Source organism: Heterodontus francisci, chromosome 3 (assembly GCF_036365525.1).
Source record: "Heterodontus francisci isolate sHetFra1 chromosome 3, sHetFra1.hap1, whole genome shotgun sequence".
Classification (NCBI taxonomy): Eukaryota; Metazoa; Chordata; class Chondrichthyes; order Heterodontiformes; family Heterodontidae; genus Heterodontus; species Heterodontus francisci.
In genome coordinates, this window is record NC_090373.1 from 139641008 (window position 1) to 139661755 (window position 20748).

At 40.6% G+C, this 20748-nt stretch overlaps 1 protein-coding gene across 16 annotated transcripts in view; it reads left to right on the forward strand.

Annotated features, from left to right (window-relative positions):
• Window positions 1–20748, forward strand: part of eya4 (EYA transcriptional coactivator and phosphatase 4) — a 549227-nt gene that overhangs the window by 305490 nt on the left and 222989 nt on the right. For 14 of the 16 annotated variants that reach the window (XM_068026406.1, XM_068026407.1, XM_068026412.1 and 11 more), the window contains exon 2: window positions 10211–10260. In XM_068026406.1, coding sequence (XP_067882507.1) covers window positions 10211–10260 — 50 coding nt within the window. Of the gene's footprint in view, window positions 1–9898; window positions 10070–10210; window positions 10261–20748 lie in introns of those variants that run through there. The other 2 variants (XM_068026413.1, XM_068026434.1) reach the window with 2 other exon arrangements.

A 20748-nucleotide genomic window follows, 5' to 3' on the forward strand; every position in this document is an offset into this window, starting at 1 on the left:
TCACGATGTTGGGGGTTTACTACAGGCCTCCCAACAGCCAGCGGGAGGTAGAGGAGCAGATATGTAGACAGATTTTGGAAAGATGTAAAGGTAACAGGGTTGTAGTGGTGGGTGATTTTAACTTCCCCTGTATTGACTGGGACTCACTTAGTGCTAGGGGCTTGGATGGGGCAGAATTTGTAAGGAGCATCCAGGAGGGCTTCTTGAAACAATATGTAGATAGTCCAACTAGGGATGGGGCCATACTGGACCTGGTATGGAGGAATGAGCCCGGCCAAGTAGTCGAAGTCTCAGTAGGGGAGCATTTCGGGAACAGTGACCATAATTCCGTAAGTTTTAAGGTACTTGTGGATAAGGATAAGAGTAGTCCTCGGGTGAAGGTGCTAAATTGGGGGAAGGCAAATTATAACAATATTAGGCAGGAACTGAAAAATTTAGATTGGGGGTGGCTATTTGAGGGTAAATCAACATCTGACATGTGGGAGTCTTTCAAATGTCAGCTGATTAGAATCCAGGACCGGCAAGTTCCTGTAAGGAAGAAGGATAAGTTTGGCAAGTTTCGGGAACCTTGGATAACGTGGGATATTGTGAGCCTAGTCAAAAAGAAAAAGGAAGCATCAGTAAGAACTAGAAGGCTGGGAACAGACAAAGCCCTTGATGAATATAAAGAAAGTAGGAAGGAACCTAAGCAAGGAGTCAGGAGGGCTAAAAGGGGTCATGAAAAGTCATTGGCAAACAGGATTAAGGAGAATCCCCAGGCTTTTTAGGCATATATAAAGAGCAAGAGGGTAATCAGGGAAAGGGTTGGCCCACTCAAGGACAGAGGAGGGAATCTATGTGTGGAGCCAGAGGAAATGGGTGAGGTACTAAATGAGTACTTTGCATCAGTATTCACCAAAGAGAAGGACTTGGTGGATGATGAGTCTAGGGAAGGGAGTGTAGATAGTCTGGGTCATGTCGTTATCAAAAAGGAGGAGGTGTTGGGCGTCTTGCAAAGCATTAAGGTAGATAAGTCCCCAGGGCCTGATGGGATCTACCCAGAATACTGAGGGAGGCAAGGGAAGAAATTGCTGGGGCCTTGACAGAAATCTTGGTTCCTCATTGGCTACAGGTGAGGTCCCAGAGGACTGGAGAATAGCCAGTGTTGTTCCTTTGTTTAAGAAGGAAGGCAAGGATAATCCAGGAAATTATAGGCCGGTGAGCCTTACGTCAGTGGTAGGGAAATTGTTAGAGAGGATTCTTCGGGACAGGATTTACTCCCATTTGGAAACAAATGAACTTATTAGCGAGAGGCAGCATGGTTTTGTGAAGGGGAGGTCGTGTCTCACTAACTTGATTGAGTTTTTTGAGGAAGTGACGAAGCTGATTGATGAAGGAAGGGCAGTGGATGTTGTCTATATGGACTTCAGTAAAGCCTTTGACAAGGTCCCTCATGGCAGACTGGTACAAAAGGTGAAGTCACATGGGATCAGAGGTAAGCTGGCAAGATGGATACAGAACTGGCTCTGTCATAGAAGACAGAGGGTAGCAGTGGAAGGGTGCTTTTCTGAATGCAGGGCTGTGACTAGTGGTGTTCCGCAGGGAATACAATGTTAATAAATGTGAAGTCATTCATTTCGGTAGGAGTAACAGTAAAAAGGATTATTACTTGAATGGTAAAAAGTTGCAGCATGCTGCTATGCAGAGGGACCTGGGTGTCCTTGTGCATGAATCGCAGAAGGTTAGTCTGCAGGTACAGCAAGTAATTAGGAAGGCAAATGGAATGTTGTCCTTCATTGCTAAAGGGATTGAGTTTAAAAGCAGAGAGGTTATGTTGCAGCTGTATAAGGTACTGGTGAGGCTGCACCTGGAGTACTGTGTGCAGTTTTGGTCTCCTTACTTGAGAAAGGATGTACTGGCACTGGAGAGGGTGCAGAGGAGGTTCACTAGGTTGATTCCGGAGCTGAGGGGGTTGGCTTATGAGGAGAGACTGAGTAGATTGGGATTATATTCATTGGAATTCAGAAGAATGAGGGGGGATCTTATAGAAACATATAAAATTATGAAGGGAATAGATAAGATACAAGTTGAGAGGATGTTTCCACTGGCAGGTGAAGCTAGGACAAGAGGGCATAGCCTCAAGATTAGAGGGAGCAGATTTAGGACTGAATTAAGAAGGAACTTCTTCACCCAGAGGGTTGTTAATCTGTGGAATTCCTTGCCCAGTGAAGTAGTTGACGCTTCTTCAGTAAACGTTTTTAGAGCTAAGGTAGATATCTTTTTGAACAATAAAGGAATTAAGGGATACGGTGAGAGCGCGGGTAAGTGGATCTGAGTCCACGAAAAGATCAGCCATGATCTTATTGAATGGCGGAGCAGGCTCGAGGGGCCGGACGGCCGACTCCTGCTCCTAGTTCTCATGATCTTATGATCAGTGCTGGGACCTTTGCTGTTTGTAGTATGTATAAATGATTTGGAGGAAAATGTAGCTGGTCTGATTTGTAAGTTTGCGGACGACACAAAGGTTGGTGGAGTAGCGGATAGTGATCAGGATTGTCAGAGGATACAGCAGGATGTCGATCAGTTGAAGACTTGGGTGGAGAAATGGCAGATGGAGTTTAATCCGGACAAATGTGAGGTGTTGCATTTTGGAAGATCTAATACAGGTGGGAAGTATACAGTAAATGGCAGAACGCTTAGGAGTATTGACAGGCAGAGAGAGCTGGGTGTACAGGTCCACAGGTCACTGAAAGTGGCAACGCAGGTGGATAAGGTAGTCAAGAAGGCATACGGCATGCTTGCCTTCATCAGTCAGGGCATAGAGTATAAAAATTGGCAAGTCATGCTGCAGCTGTACAGAACCTTAGTTAGGCCACACTTAGAATATTGCGTACAATTCTGGTCACCACACTACCAGAAGGACGTGGAGGCTTTGGAGAGGGTACAGAAGAGGTTTACCAGGATGTTGCCTGGTCTGAAGGGCATTAGCTATGAGGAGAGGTTGGATAAACTCAGATTGTTTTCACTGGAACGATGGAGGTGGAGGGGCGATATGATTGAGGTTTACAAAGTTATGAATGTCATGGACAGAGTGGATAGTCAGAAGCTTTTTCCCAGGGTGGAAGAATCAGTTACTAGGGACATAGGTTTAAGGTGCGAGGGGCATAGTTTCGAGGGGATGTGCGAGGCAAGTTCTTTACACAGATGTGGTGAGTGCCTGGAACTTGCTGCCGGGGGAGGTGGTGGAAGCAGGTACAATAGCAACGTTTAAGAGGCATCTTGACAAATACATGAATAGGATGGGAATAGAGGGATACGGTCCCTGGAAGTGCAGAAGGTTTTAGTTTAGACAGGCATCAAGATCGGCGCAAGCTTGGAGGGCCGAATGGCCTGTTCCTGTGCTGTACTGTTCTTTGTTCTTTGTACTTTGTTCTTTGTTCACACAAGTGCCAGGCAATGACTATCTTAAACAAGAGAGAATCTAACCATCACACCCTTGACATTCAATGGCATTACGATCTCTGAATCCCCCACTATCAACATCCTAGGTGCTCCCTTTGACCAGAAACTGAACTGGAGTAGCCACATAAATACCGTGGCTACATGAGCAGGTTAGAGGCTAGGATGAATCCTGAGGCGAGTAACTCACCTCCTGACTCCCCAAAGTCTGTCCACCATCTACAAGGCACAAGTCAGGAGTGTGATGGAATACTTGCCTGGCTAGGCGCAGCTCCAACAACACTCAAGAAGCTCGACACTATCCAGGACAAAGCAGCCCGCTTGATTGGCACCCCATCCTCAAACATTCACTCCCTCCACCACTGACGCACAGTGGCAGTAGTGTGTACCATCTAAACGATACACTGTAGCAATGCACCAAGGCTCCTTAGACAGCACCTTCCAAACCCACGACCTCTACCACCTAGAAAGACGAGGGCAGCAAATGCATGGGAACATCACCACCTGCAAGTTCCCCTCGAAGTCACACACCATCCTGACTTGGAACTATATCGCTGTTTCTTCACTGTCGCTGGGTCAAAATCCTGGAACTCCCTTCCTAACTGCACTGTGGGTGTACCTACCCCACATGGACTCCAGCGGTTCAAGAAGGCATCTCACCACCATCTTCTAAAGGGCAATTAAGGATGGGCAATAAATGCTGTCCTAGCCAGCAACGCCCACATCCCATGAATGAATAAAAAAAACTCAGCCAATTTCATATCCGTGTTGCTACCGTCCCTTTTATTCCATGAGCTATAACTTTGCTCACAAGTCTGTTGTGTGGCACTGTATCAGATGCCTTTTGGAAGCCCATGTACACCACATCAACAGCATTGCCCTCATCAATCCTCTCTGTTACCTCTTCAAAAATCTCTAGCGTGTTAGTTAAACATGATTTTCCCTTTAAAAATCCACATTGGCTATCTTTAACTATTGATTTTAACGATTAATTTTCTCCCGAATTATTCTTTATAGAATTTTCCCCACTGCTGAAGTTAAACTGACTGGCCTGTAGTTGTTGGGCTTTGCTGGTAAAACAGTCTTGAATTTTTGGGCGGCACAGTGGTGCAGTGGTTAGCACCGCAGCCTTACAGCTTCAGGGACCAGGGTTCGATTCTGGGTACTGCCTGTGTGGAGTTTGCAAGTTCTCCCTGGGTTTTCGCCTTGTGCTCCGGTTTTCTCCCACAGCCAAAGACTTGCAGGTGATAGGTAAATTAGCCATTGTAAATTACCCCTAGTGTAGGTAGGTGGTCGGGAATATGGGATTACTGTAGGGTTAGTATAAATGGGTGGTTGTTGGTCGGCACAGACTCGGTGGGCCGAAGGGCCTGTTTCAGTGCTGTATCTCTAAATAAAATTTAAAAAATAAAGAAAAAGCCTCTACTGCCCCTCACCAAGATTGCATTTTGGATTAACATAGATGGCTGTACTAGTACAAAATTACCACTCTTTCATCCAGTGTTTGTAAGGTATTGCATTAGAACCAATTTTCAAAATGCAGTCTTCCAGTGGGACCCTCACCCACTTATTTGGAAACCATGGTCACATTCTCCATCCTTTAAGAAAATCAGTCTTATAGTACTGGATTTGAATTGTGTTGATGTTTTAGACAATATTGAACAAGAAAAGGGAATGAAAATGTAAGATTTCGCAATAGTGCAATGTGAGAATCGAGGGAGTTCCTTTCCTCTCCAGGAAGTTGGACAGCCCACTGTCAAATTTCCTCTGTCATCCAGGTCCCATGTGACTGATGACATGACCCGATCACATTATAGCAAGCAGACTTGAGAGGATCCAGTGAATCAAGGTTGGGCGATCTGAGAAACAATTTGCAGTGAAGTTCCTGTGCTTTTCTCTGTAATAGCTTAGTGTCAATTTAGTAATAATTGCCTTTTTTAAGAGTACTATCAATAATTATTTAATTGTGTTGGTGTCATTACTTAATTCTGGTCATCCCATATACTCAGGTTCAGTCAATACTCTTAAGACCATTGTGAATTATGAAAACCAGTTCAAGTATTGTGAATTCCAGAAACCAGATTAGGTGATCCAACACACAACTGGATTAACCCCAGCTCACTCAACCCTGAAGCCAAGCAACCAGGACATTAATACTGTGGATTTAATTCAGTATGATTTTCCACAAAGTGTTCAGTGATCTCTTTAGGCTATCTCTCTCCAATTAGCATGTGAAGGCCAAAAGGCAATGCTTATAATGACCAGAGTCAGGAATACCTCCTCCTTTTCCTTTAACTCTGTGCAACAGTCAATGAACTGAATACGTCAAATAGTATATTAATGTGTTTCAATATCAGTCATACAAATATCTTGCCAATGGATAAGAATTACTTTCTTTGCTTTCAACAATCCAATCAGGAGCATCTAACTGTAGCCTTGAGGCAGAGCATTATTAATCCAATATTATGGGCTCGGTTTTTACCTTTACCATTCGGGTGATAAATATCTCCCAGGTAGAGCGCAGAGAGCTAAATAGCCTGCCCAGTGTTGCTTCGATTATTTCCTCTGAGTGCTCTGTCCAGGCAACACTTTGCACCCTTGCAGTGAAGGTAAAAATCTACCTATGATAGGTGCTTCGTGTCAGCTTGACTTAGTTACTGGCATTTTCTCTTCTGAATCAGTAGATTGTGGATCAAACTGCACTCTAAGACTTGATCAGATAATTCAGACTGATACTTTGATACTATACCGAATGAGTGCTGCTTTGTCAGAACTACATCTTTCAGATGACTGAGACCCATTTGTGTTCATATAAAAGGTCCCTCACTGCTCAATCCAGATTGGAATAGGGAATTCTCATACGAACATACGAATTAGGAGCAGGAGTAAGCCACTCGGCCCTTCGAGCCTGCTCCGCCATTCAATAAGTTTATGGCTTGAACTAATTACTCCACATTTTCACCTACCCCCGATAACCTTCCACCCCCTTGCTTATCAAGAATCTATCTACCTCTGTCTTAAAAATATTCAGACTCTGCTTCCACCGCCTTTTGAGGAAGAGAATTCCAAAGACTCACAACTCTCTGAGAGAAAAAAATTTTCCTCATCTCTGTCTTAAATGGGTGACCCCTTATTTTTAAACAGTGACCCCTAGTTCTAGATTCTCCCACAAGAGGAAACATCCTTTCCACATCCACCCTGTCAAGATCCCTCAGGATCTTATATGTTTCAAATGTTTCTCCCAACATTTATACCACAAAGAACACCATAAAAATTATCTGGCTTTTCATCTCATTTGTTTGTTGTCAAGTCTGGTCAGATGCAAATTGACTTGCAGTATTTGCCTATGTAACAAAAGGGATTCCACTTCAAAGCGTAATTAATAGCTTGTAAATTGCTTTGAGAAATCCTGAGGACATGCTTAGGAACTAGTAAGTTCCTTCTTTCTTACTAATTAAATTCTTTAACCAGGAGTGTAGATTAGACCTGTATGCAGTTTATATTCGGATGTTACATAATTTAAAAGTGCTTTAAGGTATCTGTCTTTTCATTCTCAGTACGAGAAACATACCCATCTGTTTCTTAGGGGAAAACCTGTAGTTTCCAACGTGCAACAAATTCCCATGTACACATTCCCCAAATGATTACATCATATTTAATTTAGTGCAGAGGAGTGGCGTAATATGTTACAGTACCAACCCACTGTGCCGCTGAATGTTCAGGCTATAATCCTTTTTTGTTCTAAGCCAAACTGTTGGCAGATGGGCAGAAGCTAACGGGTGAGATGCAGGAAAAGTGAGAGCAAGTCATCCCATGAACTTGTTACTGGTTCAAGATTAATATTGGTGGAGGCTTTGTTTCGTGAGTGGTGCTTGATGTAAAGGTTCGAGAAACAATTAACACTAGAGAAAGGGACAGAACTGTGCGGCGGGGTGTTCTAAGGTGAAAATTACTAATATTTTGAACAAAGCAGCTGTCTATATGGCAGGACTATTTGTGTTTAATCTGATTTTAGGGTCTAAATCATTTTTTAAAAAGGCATACATTAATTTTATAGAATCATACAGCCTGTGCCGGCTCCAAGTAGAGCTCCTTTTGAAAGTTACTATTGAATCTGCTTCTGCCACCATTTCAGGCAAGGCAATTACCATGTCCTATTATTAGCTTTAGTTACAGACTATACTTTGATATTATCCCTCTGCATAGAATTTTTTTGTCATTGCCAGACCTTTCAAAATCTAGATTCATTTTTGTAATTTATGAAATAGGATACTATAAAGCTAAATTTAAGAAAAGTTGAAAAGTTCCAGTTGACCCTCACATCCATTCCATCCACCTAATAGTACAGCCTGTAGACCCCTCCAGATCCTGCTAGTGTGCACACTTGAATGGTGCAGGAAAATGTTACTTCTTTTTCACTCCCTTCCCCTCTTCCCAACTCCCAATTGTTTGCTTTCCTCCCACAGACAGCCTAACTGAGACTAGTATAGGGGATGCCTGATCACAAGGGAACCAAAAAAGGTACAAATAGCAGTCAATGCCAGAATTCAAACTCAACGCTCCCTAATCAGAAATACAGCATATCCATTCATTCTGAACAATAAACTACAAAGTCCTGACCAAAGTATAATTGTTACTTCTTGCAGTATTGCTACACTAATTTAAAGTGTAAAGTTAATATTAACTTGCTATTTCTGCTTGCACTAAAGTAGTGCTGTGTTCTTGTTTATAAGTTTATCCCTAGACATGATGAAAAGTATAACCTTTCATAATACACAAAATGGATTTGATATGTAGCAGAATATTGCATTACATTTTTCTAAGACTTTTTTGAAACATTTTATTTACTCTGTGATATTTTCTGGATTAATGGTGTTTTTGTGACTTTTGCTCTTCAATTATAAAAGAGTCAAAGTCTTTATAGCACTTTTCTATGTGTACTGTTCTATGTTTACAGTAGTTCCCTCATACATCAAATTATACACATGAGGCTGAAATGCTTGCCAGACATTACCAAGTACAGTATTATTCGCCTGAATAGCACAGAATCTTGGCAAATGCCACATAAAAATATGCCTAACTGATGGACATTTATTTTCATGTCATTTCAAAGATATTTTGTTCTGAATATTCAGTTTTGTATTAAAAATATATTGCAGATATTACAACTGATGTTTTATTTATGATTAATGAATAGCTTTTTATAAATATGTTATGGCTTTTAAAATGTTCTTGAGCTCAGCATACACGCACCATCCAACTGGAAAAAAATTATGCGTCTCACATTTATATTCATACTTACTTGAATTTGTCCAGAATAGATCAGTGCAATTCCAATTCAGTTGTATTATGCATGAAATGCAGTGAATGTGTTTCTGTTAGTCTGTTAAATTACTTCACAGCTAAGCCGATTTTGACAAATTTGCCCTGTGTATTTTTTATAATCATGTGCCTATATGTAGTAAATTTGGACACTCGGGTTTGTTTTCAATTTATAACTTTAAATGGTTAACTTTTTCGTCAACACAAACCAGTTTTGTTCTGAAGAAAATTCTTCTGAATTGGCATGAACTGATTGGTGATAAGAGACTGTTTCATCTTAGAGTTTCAGTTAAAAAAAATTCCCCAGGTTTCAGAAGAGAAAAGAAAGTCAACCAAGCTCCCCACTCCTGATCCTGATTTCATGGCATATGGACATACAAAATTAATAGGCAGGAAAAGATTAACTGGTCAATCAAGCCTGCCCCACACTAGGAAGTGTTTAGTCATAATGCTCTAACCAGACTATGATGGGCATCAAGACTGGACACCTTCTTTCTCCAGCAAACCCCCCCACCCCCTTCCCCCGCAGCCATGAAATCTCCTAGAAGAGGCAAATAAAACAGAGGAGCGATACCCTACTATAAAGTACCCTTGTGGACACATGGTGAGGAACTGCATAGTGGTCAGCTATGATGCTGTCCAATGATCAACCAGCTTGCCAATACTCATGGCATAGGATTTCACATGAAGAATGACCACTGATGGTGTCCTTGGAAATGTAAAAAAAGTGAGGACACTTTTAAAATGAAGATTCGTTCCATTTCTTAAAAAGGCAAATGGAAAAATATTCTTATCTCTGCTGTACATTGAAGGAAGAGATGTGCATGGGAATGATCTGTAATTTGTTTTCAATGAAAGCTGTACCAAACAAATTGAGAAGTCAGAATTTCATACAGCTTCACAAAATTGTAGTTTGAATGTATTCTGGAACTACAAGGTTTAGGGACAGAGCTGATCTGCTGGTATGTGAGAAAGGAATAAAATTCTGTAGTACCTTCTTTCTGCTTGGATAAATTCACTGAGCAACATAACTTAATGCCAGACAAGAGCAGATCAGAAGGAAAGGCATAACTTGATGCTCCAGTGAGCTGTAGACAGTATCATTTTCTACTTTAAATGTTGGAACTTGGTTCTTTGGCTCCTTTGTTTCTAGGCAGAACAATCGCTGACCAATGTAAAAATGCATTTCACATTCTAATGAGTCTGGAGAAGTGTGCTTGGCCACTATTCATGTACAATAATGGATTGTACTGTTCAGCAGTATGTACTGCTGCTATAAGGTTTGAGAAAGTGTTTCAAGGAGATCATGGTGAGCAATACAGTTATTCAAAAAGCATATATTCTCTGTGGGTAATTTGTTTTCATTAGCTATCTGAGTGTTCTATATGCATTTGAGGGAATCTGTAGTTACTCCATGAGATAAATAATCGTTACCTATTTATTCTTGCAGGTAAAGAAAACACAGCCAGATTCAGATGTTACAGAGCCTCAGAACGCCAGGTAATTGAGCATATCCATGTTTTTATGTCTATACTGTAAGTAGTATCATGATAAATAAGATTAGCAATTGCTAAGGCAGAGGCATTAATTATTTGAGAACTTGGTCCATTGTTTAACTAATGATTAAACACTGAATTTCAGTTGAACAACCAAAAGAATGTTTGCAGATGGAAAGTTTTAAAGCAAGGAAATTATTACAATGGGTGTGGGAACTCTGTCGAGAGAATTCTTGGAGTGATATGCCGATATCAGCAAATTCTTAGTTTTGACTCAGTCTATTCTCCACTATTGAGATCAAGTATTAAAGCTATAGATGCAATTAGCAAATCTGGGTCCTGGAATTTATCATCTAATTAAAAACTTTAAGTTTTTTAAAGTTAACTGTTAACTTTGCATGGCATGCTTGTAAATCTGTAATCAAATGAGACCAGTTTGTCTTGTTAAGACGTAAGTGGAATGAAATTTCTGTAATGTTTGTGTAACATTTTGATTTTGTTTTTATAAAACAAAACAACTGGCAAGAACTTTCTAGGCTAAATTTATGAAAACCACACAAGTTGCTTGGGTTTTGCTTAAAAAGCATTTTGTGACTGAAATAATTTTTTCATATTTTCAGCATACTATAGGATATATTTCAAGCACTGATTGTTAATATTGTCATTCTGTGCAATTGATTACAGATAAATAACCAATGCAAGTATAGAATTGCAATATAACAGATCATTATCCATTCAAATTATGATCCAAGCTTAACATTTGAGTATTAGATAAATGAAACTGATTTGAGTGGAAAGTATTGCTGAATTGTTTATTTATTCATTGCAAAGCATATTCAGTATAGCCAGTTCAGCATATTCCTAATTTGCTTTTACGTACTACTAGCTTCTCAAATTTAGTATAATAAACTGTTTAAATTTAGATTCAGCTGACTAAATGGGCTGAGGTATTAATATTGCTGATTGACTATTTTTGTAGAAGCAGTCTACAGAAGTCCTGATCCAAGCAAACCAGTTCATTTATCAGATCTCAGCTGTATATCAATGCTTCTCTTGTTACATAAATGCATTTCAAAATAGATGCAGATATAGAAAACAGGTTGCAGAGTAATTTTAAAGGGCTGTGTGTTGTAGATTTTCTGTTAGAAGTAGTTATTTTTATTCCATTTTAACCTTTAGAATGTGAGCCATAGCATTTATTGTGTCAATTGTAAAGCAGTGCACCATGAGTGACTAAACCATCCCCGGGTGGATTAATTTAGTAAATTTATTGCAACAAAAGGAGACTTCAGACCATTGTTATGTAACATCACAGCCTTTGCCATTTCTAATATTAAGTTAATTGCATTCAATTGATAACTACATAGAATTTATTCAGTAAGGTAATATAGTTATCTTATTAAGAGAAAACAAGACAAGTGATTGAAGATAACTTTTGCCTAAAATGTATGTGTCTGTTTTGCATACTAATGGTTTGTGATAAATATGAACAAGCATATGTTTATACTTTTTATATTATATATTAAATTGGAGCCATATGCATGAGTTTCGACTATAGAATCTTAATATTTTGATACAGGTAAAGTTGCTTAATAAGCATGTCTCTGTGGCAGACGAAAAGTCATGATTAGTTAAATATTCTTAAGAACCAAACTCTCGATCCTTCTCAAAAGCCAACTGTACGTGCAATATATATTCATGCATGAAATATAAAATTGCATTAACCATTTTTCATGTATGAATTGAATTCTACCATTGATATAGATCTAATTGCATTAATTATCTTCAATTATGCTGAAATCAATTGCAATAGTTGCAAGTTAAATTACATTAAACAACCTTAAAGCATCCTTTCCCAGAAGCGACTTGCTGAACTCAGTTTCAAATCCGTTTAAAATGATTTTCATATGAAGAGATCTTAAGGTAAATGTTTTTTGATCATATGGAGGGGGTATTTTCCATTCTTAGAAACAGGTGTGTTAATTTCATCACTTTTTTAGTTATCTTAATTCTGGCATCAGAAATATTAATTGTTTAATTTTGCTGCAGGGTAAGATTATTCTAGTGGATGACTTTAGTGTCAGTAGCAGAAACCTGGCCAATCATGACATACCTGCAATAATGTTCATTTTGTGTTTTTCATGTAATTTAAAAGCCACTTAACTAGTCAAATAATAGACAAGACTGTTAGTCCGGCTTCAGCAAACAGTAAGCTGTAGGAAATTAAGCAGAACAGTGAATTTGTACAAATAATTTGTAGATTTGTGGCAGTGGAACCAAACTGTTCTTTTTAATGTAATTAACTGCTAAGTTTTGAATTCAGAAACAAAAAGTAAAGTACAAAAGTAAAGTACTTGTGGAAAACTCATTAACGAGGCCTTAACAAACAACAGCAATTCTTTGTTCAGAATTAGTTACCAATTTTATTTATTTTTGAGAGAGTAAAAAGAAGGGAATAGCACAGAAAACATCAAAACTGGCAATTGCTGTTTATCTCCCAGTTTTTTACTAGTTTTATTGCCCAATTTTTGCTGTCATGGCCATTTAACAGGTGTGGGAAACATTCCCTCTGTTACAAAATATCCCCAAAAAACATCTGAATGTAAAATTTTCCATTCACATATCAGTATTTCAGAAATTGACCCAGAATTATGTTTACAAGAAAAATCTCTCTGCCTCTAATCTGTGATTGTGGGTAGGAATAAAAGGTTATGTAATACATGGAGCAGCACTGAAATGTACCTAAGCATCAACAACCTTTGTCTGTCTGCACTAAACTGTCTGGTCAAATCATGTATGTACAATATGTTAGAGGTCCCTTTCAAGATGTGATTATAAAATATAATAAGTTACCTGTTTATGTGCGTCCCCTGCCATTATAATTTGGGATGAGTAAGTGAAATCCTGCCTAAGTACATATTCCACTTAAATGAACAACTGCATTAAGCATTTATGTTGAACTATGGATTGGTCTTCACAGTTTTATGATTAATAATTTTACTTCAATTGTTGTAAGTGATACTAGTTTAATTGGTGATCATCCATTTAATATCAGACTTATTGCAAACTAATATGAAGCTGTATTTAAAATGGCAATATAGACAGACTGCAAAGCCTCAAATAAGAAACTGAAAACCATGCTGGGCTGTTGCACCATAAAAATTTAAATGCATGCCAGTACCTCTGCTGCAGTAACACTTTTTGGCAGGATGTGCATGTTAAATTTAACATCATTTGGATTTGAGAATGGGTCATTGTGACAATTGTATTGTTGTCCTTCACATGCTAATCTACACTATGATCCACTATACTTACTCCAGACTTGATGTGCTGTGTGCCCACTTGATGCTTTGAATGGAATTGTTTGTAAACTATGCATACAGTAGAGTTGTTTAATCAGAATTGTATTCTTTTGTTAAAGTAGCCCATTTTTGGGCTGTGTGGTCTTCCTCCAAAATCCTGCTCCCCCTACCCCCACAAATTTTTTCCTTAATAAAATCGCCAGCCTGTTATTATCTCCTGCCTGGGTCGGGTGGGCGTGGCCAACATTCTCATGCCATTTCCCCAACTACCACCTGACCTCCAGAAAACTGGCACTATGAAGATAGGTGATATGATGGTCTCTTTGGCAGATGTCACATGGAGGAGGTTATTTTGGATATTCTGACTAAAGCTTGCAAAAACTTTAACTGTGCAACAGTTTTTGGTTGGTTCGTGCTCTGGAACTCTGAGCATGTATCCTGACAGTTTTAATGAGTACTTGAGAAAGTAACTTTCTAGAGTGAGGAAATGGATTTCCCAATTGGAATAATTCTACTCCTGTGCTATGAGGAGGAGGAGGAGGAGGATGATCATATAGAAGAGGACAGGTTGGAGGCTCTTAGAGTGAGGCATCACAGAAAACATTTGTTTAGAATATGTCGGTATGTACTCCAGAGTTTACAAACCTGAAGGGTCTTACTTAGATTTCTGTTTCCATCAATTCCTCAGAAGATGTCACTTTCTCCTGGAGCCAGTTGAGGAATTTTGCTAGCTGCTGCATGAGGACCATGTTGTTTGTAGCAGTGAAATTGTTCACTGCTTTGGATATTTTTGTAAGTGGATCTTTCCAACAGATTTATCTAGGTACCCAAAATGAGACCTTAAATGCAGCACCACATTGGCAGCATGATCTCATAAAGCAAGTCACTGATGCTCAATTCCAATGTGCTTCACAATTTGTTTGCTTCACCATGGAACCTGCAAATCAAAGAGTGCAAGTAGTCCAATTCATTAGGCTGGCAGAATCCCATAGGTGCAACATAGTCACACACTCAACTATATGATTCTAATGCCTGTTATGCAGGAAGCTTTCACAATGTTTTTATTATAACAATCCTCCATGCAAGCCTTGAACACTCAATCATGTATCTGATTGGTGATCCCTTGTACTGGTAGTTAATGACTGCAGTAAGTCATCCAGGGACAGAGAACAAATATAGTAAGGTCCATAAGACTACAGAAATGTTAGTAAAGTAAACCATATGCATTTAAGGTCTTATTTTGGGTACCTAGATAAATCTGTTGGAATTCTGCAGCGCATCCAGAAAGTCTCCAGAATTAGTATTCTTTTCTGCATTCTATGTCATATTGCCATGGATAAATAATTAATACTTCCTGAAGCTGAAGTGTTTGAAGATGAAGACAAAGTCAAAGAAGGAGGAAGGCCCTCCATCCCACATCAGGAGAAGGGTTCATCGGAAGCTGCGTGGAGCAGGAGAGCTATCAACCTGCAACTAAAGAGAAGGCAGCAAGCTAAAGCTGAGTGCTTTGAATAAATAAGCATTGTGAAAGCAAAAATCTCTGAACTTCTTCCTTCCCCTATCCTAACTGGCTCACAAAGTCCTGCAATCCCAAAGACTTATGTACCTCGCCCCTACAATATAAAAATCACACTCACGTATCATAAGTTGTAAACATCCACAAAAGAGAACTGTGAAATCCTTGTGGTCGAACAATTTTTACAATCAACAAGAAAATTCACTAATATCTTCCAGTAATTTCACACACTAAAAGTGAAATTATTTGTTATCACTGTGTCTCCTCTTCATTGCTCTAGCTTCCAATCTTCAACTTCTACAATGTGCTCACTAACTGATATGCCATTGAGATCTGGGTGGCTGGGAAGATTAATCTGGACCCTTTGAAGACTGAAGTAAAATTTGCTTGAGTGTTCCTGAAGGATCCATTTCCAGTTGCTATTCTGTTGCATTGTCAAGAGGAGCCATACCCAGGGTCTAAAGCTTTTTTAGATGCCAGCCTTGGATAGAACCTTAAAGAAGTAAATACACTTCATTGTCGTGGGAAACTGCAACATATGTTACCGTGCCTTGCAGCCCATTAGTGTAGGACACAGGCTTGAGTTTCTACTGATCAGTGTCATTACAGACTGAAAAATCCCGATGAAGTTTTGGGATTCCCGTGCGTGTACTGACCCTCAAAGCATTTTTTGAATTAGTGGTAATAGCCACTCTAGAAGCCACCAATATCGCTATAACCTCTTTCTGGAACTTTGTTGCAGAGATCTCTTGGACTGTCACACTTTTCAGGATGTTCTGCATATATTGAGAAAATGCCTAAAATGTGTTGCACGTGTCCCAGTTCTTCATCTCAACAGTATGCATGGAAACCCTCACACTTCCTATATGTGAAATCTATGCTGCTGAATCATTCTCCTTTTGAAGACTGAGCCCCTGAGACCTGGGTTCCTCAGCTGAGGATGGCTGTTTCTCCATTCCTCACAGAAGATTCACCCCTTTTTCCACTGAAAAAAGGTCCTCCTGTTGGCTAGTACTCAGACTGCCCAGAGAAAATTCTTCTTGACTCACTAACCACTTCCTCTCAGATCATAGAATCATAGAACGTTTACGGCACAGAAAGAGGCCACTTGGCCCAATGTGTCTGTGCCGGCTGAAAAATGTGCCATCCAGTTTAATCCCACCTTCCAGCATTTGGTTCATAGTCCTGCAGGTTATGGTACTTGAGGTGCATATTCAGACACCTTTTAAATGAGGTGAGGGTTTCTGCCTCTACTACCCTTTCAGGAAGTGAGTTCCAGACCCCCACCACCCTTTGGGTGAAAATGTTTCTCCTCATCTCCCTCTAATCTTTCTACCAATCACTTTAAATCTATGCCCCCTAGACACTGACCTCTTGGCTATGGTAAATAGGTCCTTCATGTCCATTCTGTCCAGGCCCCTCACAATTTTGTACATTTCAATCAGATCTCCCTTCAGCCTTCTCTGTTCCAAGGAGAACAACCCCAGCCTATCCAATCCTTCCTCATAGCTGCATTTTTCCAGTCCCTGCAACATCCTTGTAAATCTACTCTGTATCCTCTCTAGTGCAATTACATTCTTTCTGTAATGAGGTGACCAGAACAGAACTGTGGCCTAACCATTGATTTATACAGTGCCAGCATAACCTTCCTGCTCTTATATTCTATACCTCGGCTAATAAAGGGTGTATCTGAACTGGTTCTCGGGCAGGTAAGATGCCACGATGGAATTGGTAGTTGGGCAAAAGTTGTAGAAACTTGATGAGCTTAGCTGGCCTCTTCCTTTCATGGTTTTTAAAAAAATAATGGCTCAGAGCATGGCCATTGTTATGGCAATCTACATGAAGCTGAAACAAACTGTGTTCATTCTTAACCTGCCATAGCCAACCTGATGTTGGCACCTCACCTTGTACTTTCCCATGTCCTGCAGCCTCTGCTGTTCGTCTGAAAATCTTTCTTTGTGTGTGCACCCAAAGCTTTCTTGATTGGTGCTCCTCCAGTCGCAGTTCTTTGGCACTGGTTATGCATTACCTTTTCCTTTGTAAAGAGAGAACAGAGTGTTAGAGAAATTTGATTGCCACTCGCACCTCTTTTAACCTATTATTACAATGCTTGCAGGTTCTAGCTATCTTTAAATTTCTCTCCATCTAGAGAGGCTATAATCCCTTATTACCCCCTTCTGGTAGACAGTGTGAGTTTAGACTGTGGTGTGAAGTTAACAAAGTGGATCATTGGTTACTGCAGTTCATTTGAATAGTGCTGGTTTCCTTTTACCCAATTAATGACACTAAGATAGACTGGGAAGTCTTATGTATATGCGTTACAGGCTATGTATGGATAACAGTGCCTTCACTTACCTTGGCCAATCTTTTGAAGTTGTCGAGCCTCTTGTTGCACTGTGCAGCAGTTCTTGGGGTGGTGGAGGCTGCACTGACTGCCATCCATAATGATTGCACCAGCATCTCCTGTGCTTCCTGTTCTCAGTCCCCAGGAAACTGTCCCTTCTGGCTCTTGCTTCTACCAGTAACACATCCGTGGATGAATCAGAAAACTGGGAGTCCTTTCTGAGGCTGATACACCCTGCCTGATGCAGCTGTTTCCTCAGTCATAGTTGCTCTTTTCGGCTGCTCCACCCACTGAATGAATGTTTGGTCCTTTAATAAGTGGCAACATTTTAAATGTTGCAGCATAACTCAATTTCCCTCTCTCCCAGTAGAGGCAAACCAAAGACCATTACTGGGAAATTCAGCTCTGTAGCGCCTGGCTTCTTGGCACTATGAGTGCCATTTTAGTGAGGTCATTAGCCCACGCAAGCAATGTCGGACAGAAATATGAAGAGCGTGTGACATCAATCAGCAAGTAATGCTGATTTGATGCCATTGCTTCGATTTTGGAGCAAAGTACTCCAGCTAACGTCCTCTCTCAACCTCGCACAGCTACTTCCAGATTAGTCGCTGATTGATTTCTACTAGGTCTTGTTGCAATTGTAGAGGTGTTTGCTGGTTTCCAGAGTTGTTTAAAGTTGCTGAATCCTACAGGGGGTAGTGTGGCACATGCTGAAGGACTTTGTCCTGTCTTCACGGATTCTGCACAAGTCTCTTTTTCCCAGACATGAATGCAGTAGTTTCCACCTGTCTTGGCAACAGCATGACAGAGAGAATGTGAAGAGGTGATTCAGCTCAGGACAAGTTGCGCAAAGAGGGAGGAGAAAGAGGGGAGAATCTGCCCAGGGGGCTCGGGGAGCCACCTCAACAACTAACAGTGTGTCAGACATCTCTGCTTCACAAATGAGGTACTCATTGAAATCTGCACCTACTGCAGCCTCAGAGCAGGGCGAGGAAGGCACTTCCAGTGGCTGTGAAGGTGACCATGGCCATAAGCTTTTATGTGTCTGGCTCCTTCCAAGCAAGAGGTGATTTTTTTTTATTCAGTCATGGGATGTGGGCGTCGCTGGCTAGGCCAGTATTTATTGCCCATCTCTAATTGCCCTTGAGAAGGTGGTGGTGAGCTGCCTTTTGAACTGCTGAAGACCATGTGGAGTAGGGATACCCACAGTGCTGTTGGGAAGGGAGTTCCAGGATTTTGACCCAGTAACAGTGAAGGAGCAGCGATATAGTTCCAAGTCGGGATGGTGTGTGGCATGGAGGGGAACTTGCAGGTGGTGTTGTTCCCATGTCCTTCGAGGTGGTAGAGGTTGTGGGTTTGGAAGGTGCTGTCTAAGTAGCCTTGGTGCATTGCTGCAGTGCATCTTGTAGATGGTACACACTACTGCCACTGTGCATCAGTGGTGGAGGGAGTGAATGCTTGTGGATGGGGTGCCAATCAAGCGGGATGCTTTGTCCAGGATAGTGTCGAGCTTATTGAGTGTTGTTGGAGTTGCACCCATCCAGGCAAGTGGAGAGTATTCCATCACACTCCTGACTTGTGCCTTGTAGATGGTGGACAGGCTTCGGGGAGTCAGGAGGTGAGTTACTCACCGCAAGATTCCTAGCCTCTGACCTGCTCTTGTAGCCACGGTAATAATATGGCTACTCCAGTTTAGTTTCTGGTCAATGATAACCCCCAGGATGTTGATCGTGGGGGATTCAGCGATCGTAATGCCATGGAATGTCAAGGGGAGATGATTATATTCTCTCTTGTTGGAGATGGCCATTGCCTGGCACTTGTGTGGCACAATTGCTACTCCCACACCAATCTTTGAACCATGCATTCAAATCTCTGATCTTAGTTACCCGCTGCCAATTTGCTCGTGGCTCAGGTATTAATCCATACGAACATACGTATTAGGAGCAGCAGTCGGCCATTCGACCCCTCTAGCCTGCTCCGCCATTCAGTAAGATCATGCTGATCTGTTTGTGTCTCGAATTCCAGAACTTCCGTCTACACCCGATAACCTTTGATTCCCTTGCCTAACAAGAATCTATCTACCCCGGCCTTAAAATTATTCAATGACCCTGCCTCCATCACCCTCTGAGGCAGAGAGTTCCAAAGTTCCACAACCGTCCGAGAGAAAAAAACTTTCCTCATCTCTGTCCTAAAAGGACAACCCCTAATTTTAAAATAGTACCCCCTAGTTCTGGACTCACCCACAAGAGGAAACATCCACCTTGTCAAGACCCTTCAGGATCTTATATAGTTCAATCAAGTCTCCCCTCACTCTTCTAAACCCCAGTGAAAACAAGCCCAGTCTGTCCATCCTTTCCTCATAAGACAACCCGCTCATTCCAGCTATCAATCTCGTAAACCTCCTCTGAACCACCTCCAATGCATTCACATCCTTCCTTAAATAAGGAGACCAAAACTGCACATAATATTCGAGATGTGATCTCACCAATGCCTTGTATAACTGAAGCATAACATCCTTACTTTTATTTTCAATTCCTCTCAAAATAATGGATTGCATTCCATTAGCCTTCCTTATGACTTGCTGTACCTGTATACTATCATTTTTATGAGACATGCGCTAGAACACCTAGATCCCTCTGTACCTCGAAGTTCTGCAGTCGTTCTCTGTTTAAGTAATTAATTAAGAAATTAGAATATGAGAATAGACTAGGAAGAAATATGAAAACAGACAGTAAAAGCTTTTACAAGTATCTAAAAAGGAAGAGAGTAGCTAAAGTAAGTATTGGTCCCTTACAAGATGAGACTGGGGAATTAATAATGGGAAACAAGGAAATGGCAGAGACTTTGAACAAGTATTTTGTTTGTCTTCACAGTAGAAGACACAAAAAGCATTGCAGTAACAGTAGAATGTCGAGAGGCAAAAGGGAGGGAGGAACTTTAAACAATCACTATCATTAAAGAAAAAGCACCAGGAAAATTAATGGAAGAAAGGCTGACAAGTCCCTTGGACCTGATGGCCTTCATCCAGGGTCTTAAAAGAAATGGCTGCAGAGAAAGTGGCTGCATTAGTTGTAATCTTCCAAAATTCTGTAGATTCTAGAAAGTTCCCAACAGATTGGAAAACCACAAATCTAACACCTGGAACTATAGAACCATGGAAAAGTTACGGCACAGAAAAAAGCCAACCTCTCATCAAGAAAAGGGTGGGGTTGACAGAAAACAGGAAACTATAGGCCAGTTAGCCTAAAATCTGTCATTGGGAAAATGCTAGAATCCATTATTAAGGAAGTAGTAGCAGGAGATTTAGAAAATTATAATACAATCAGGTAG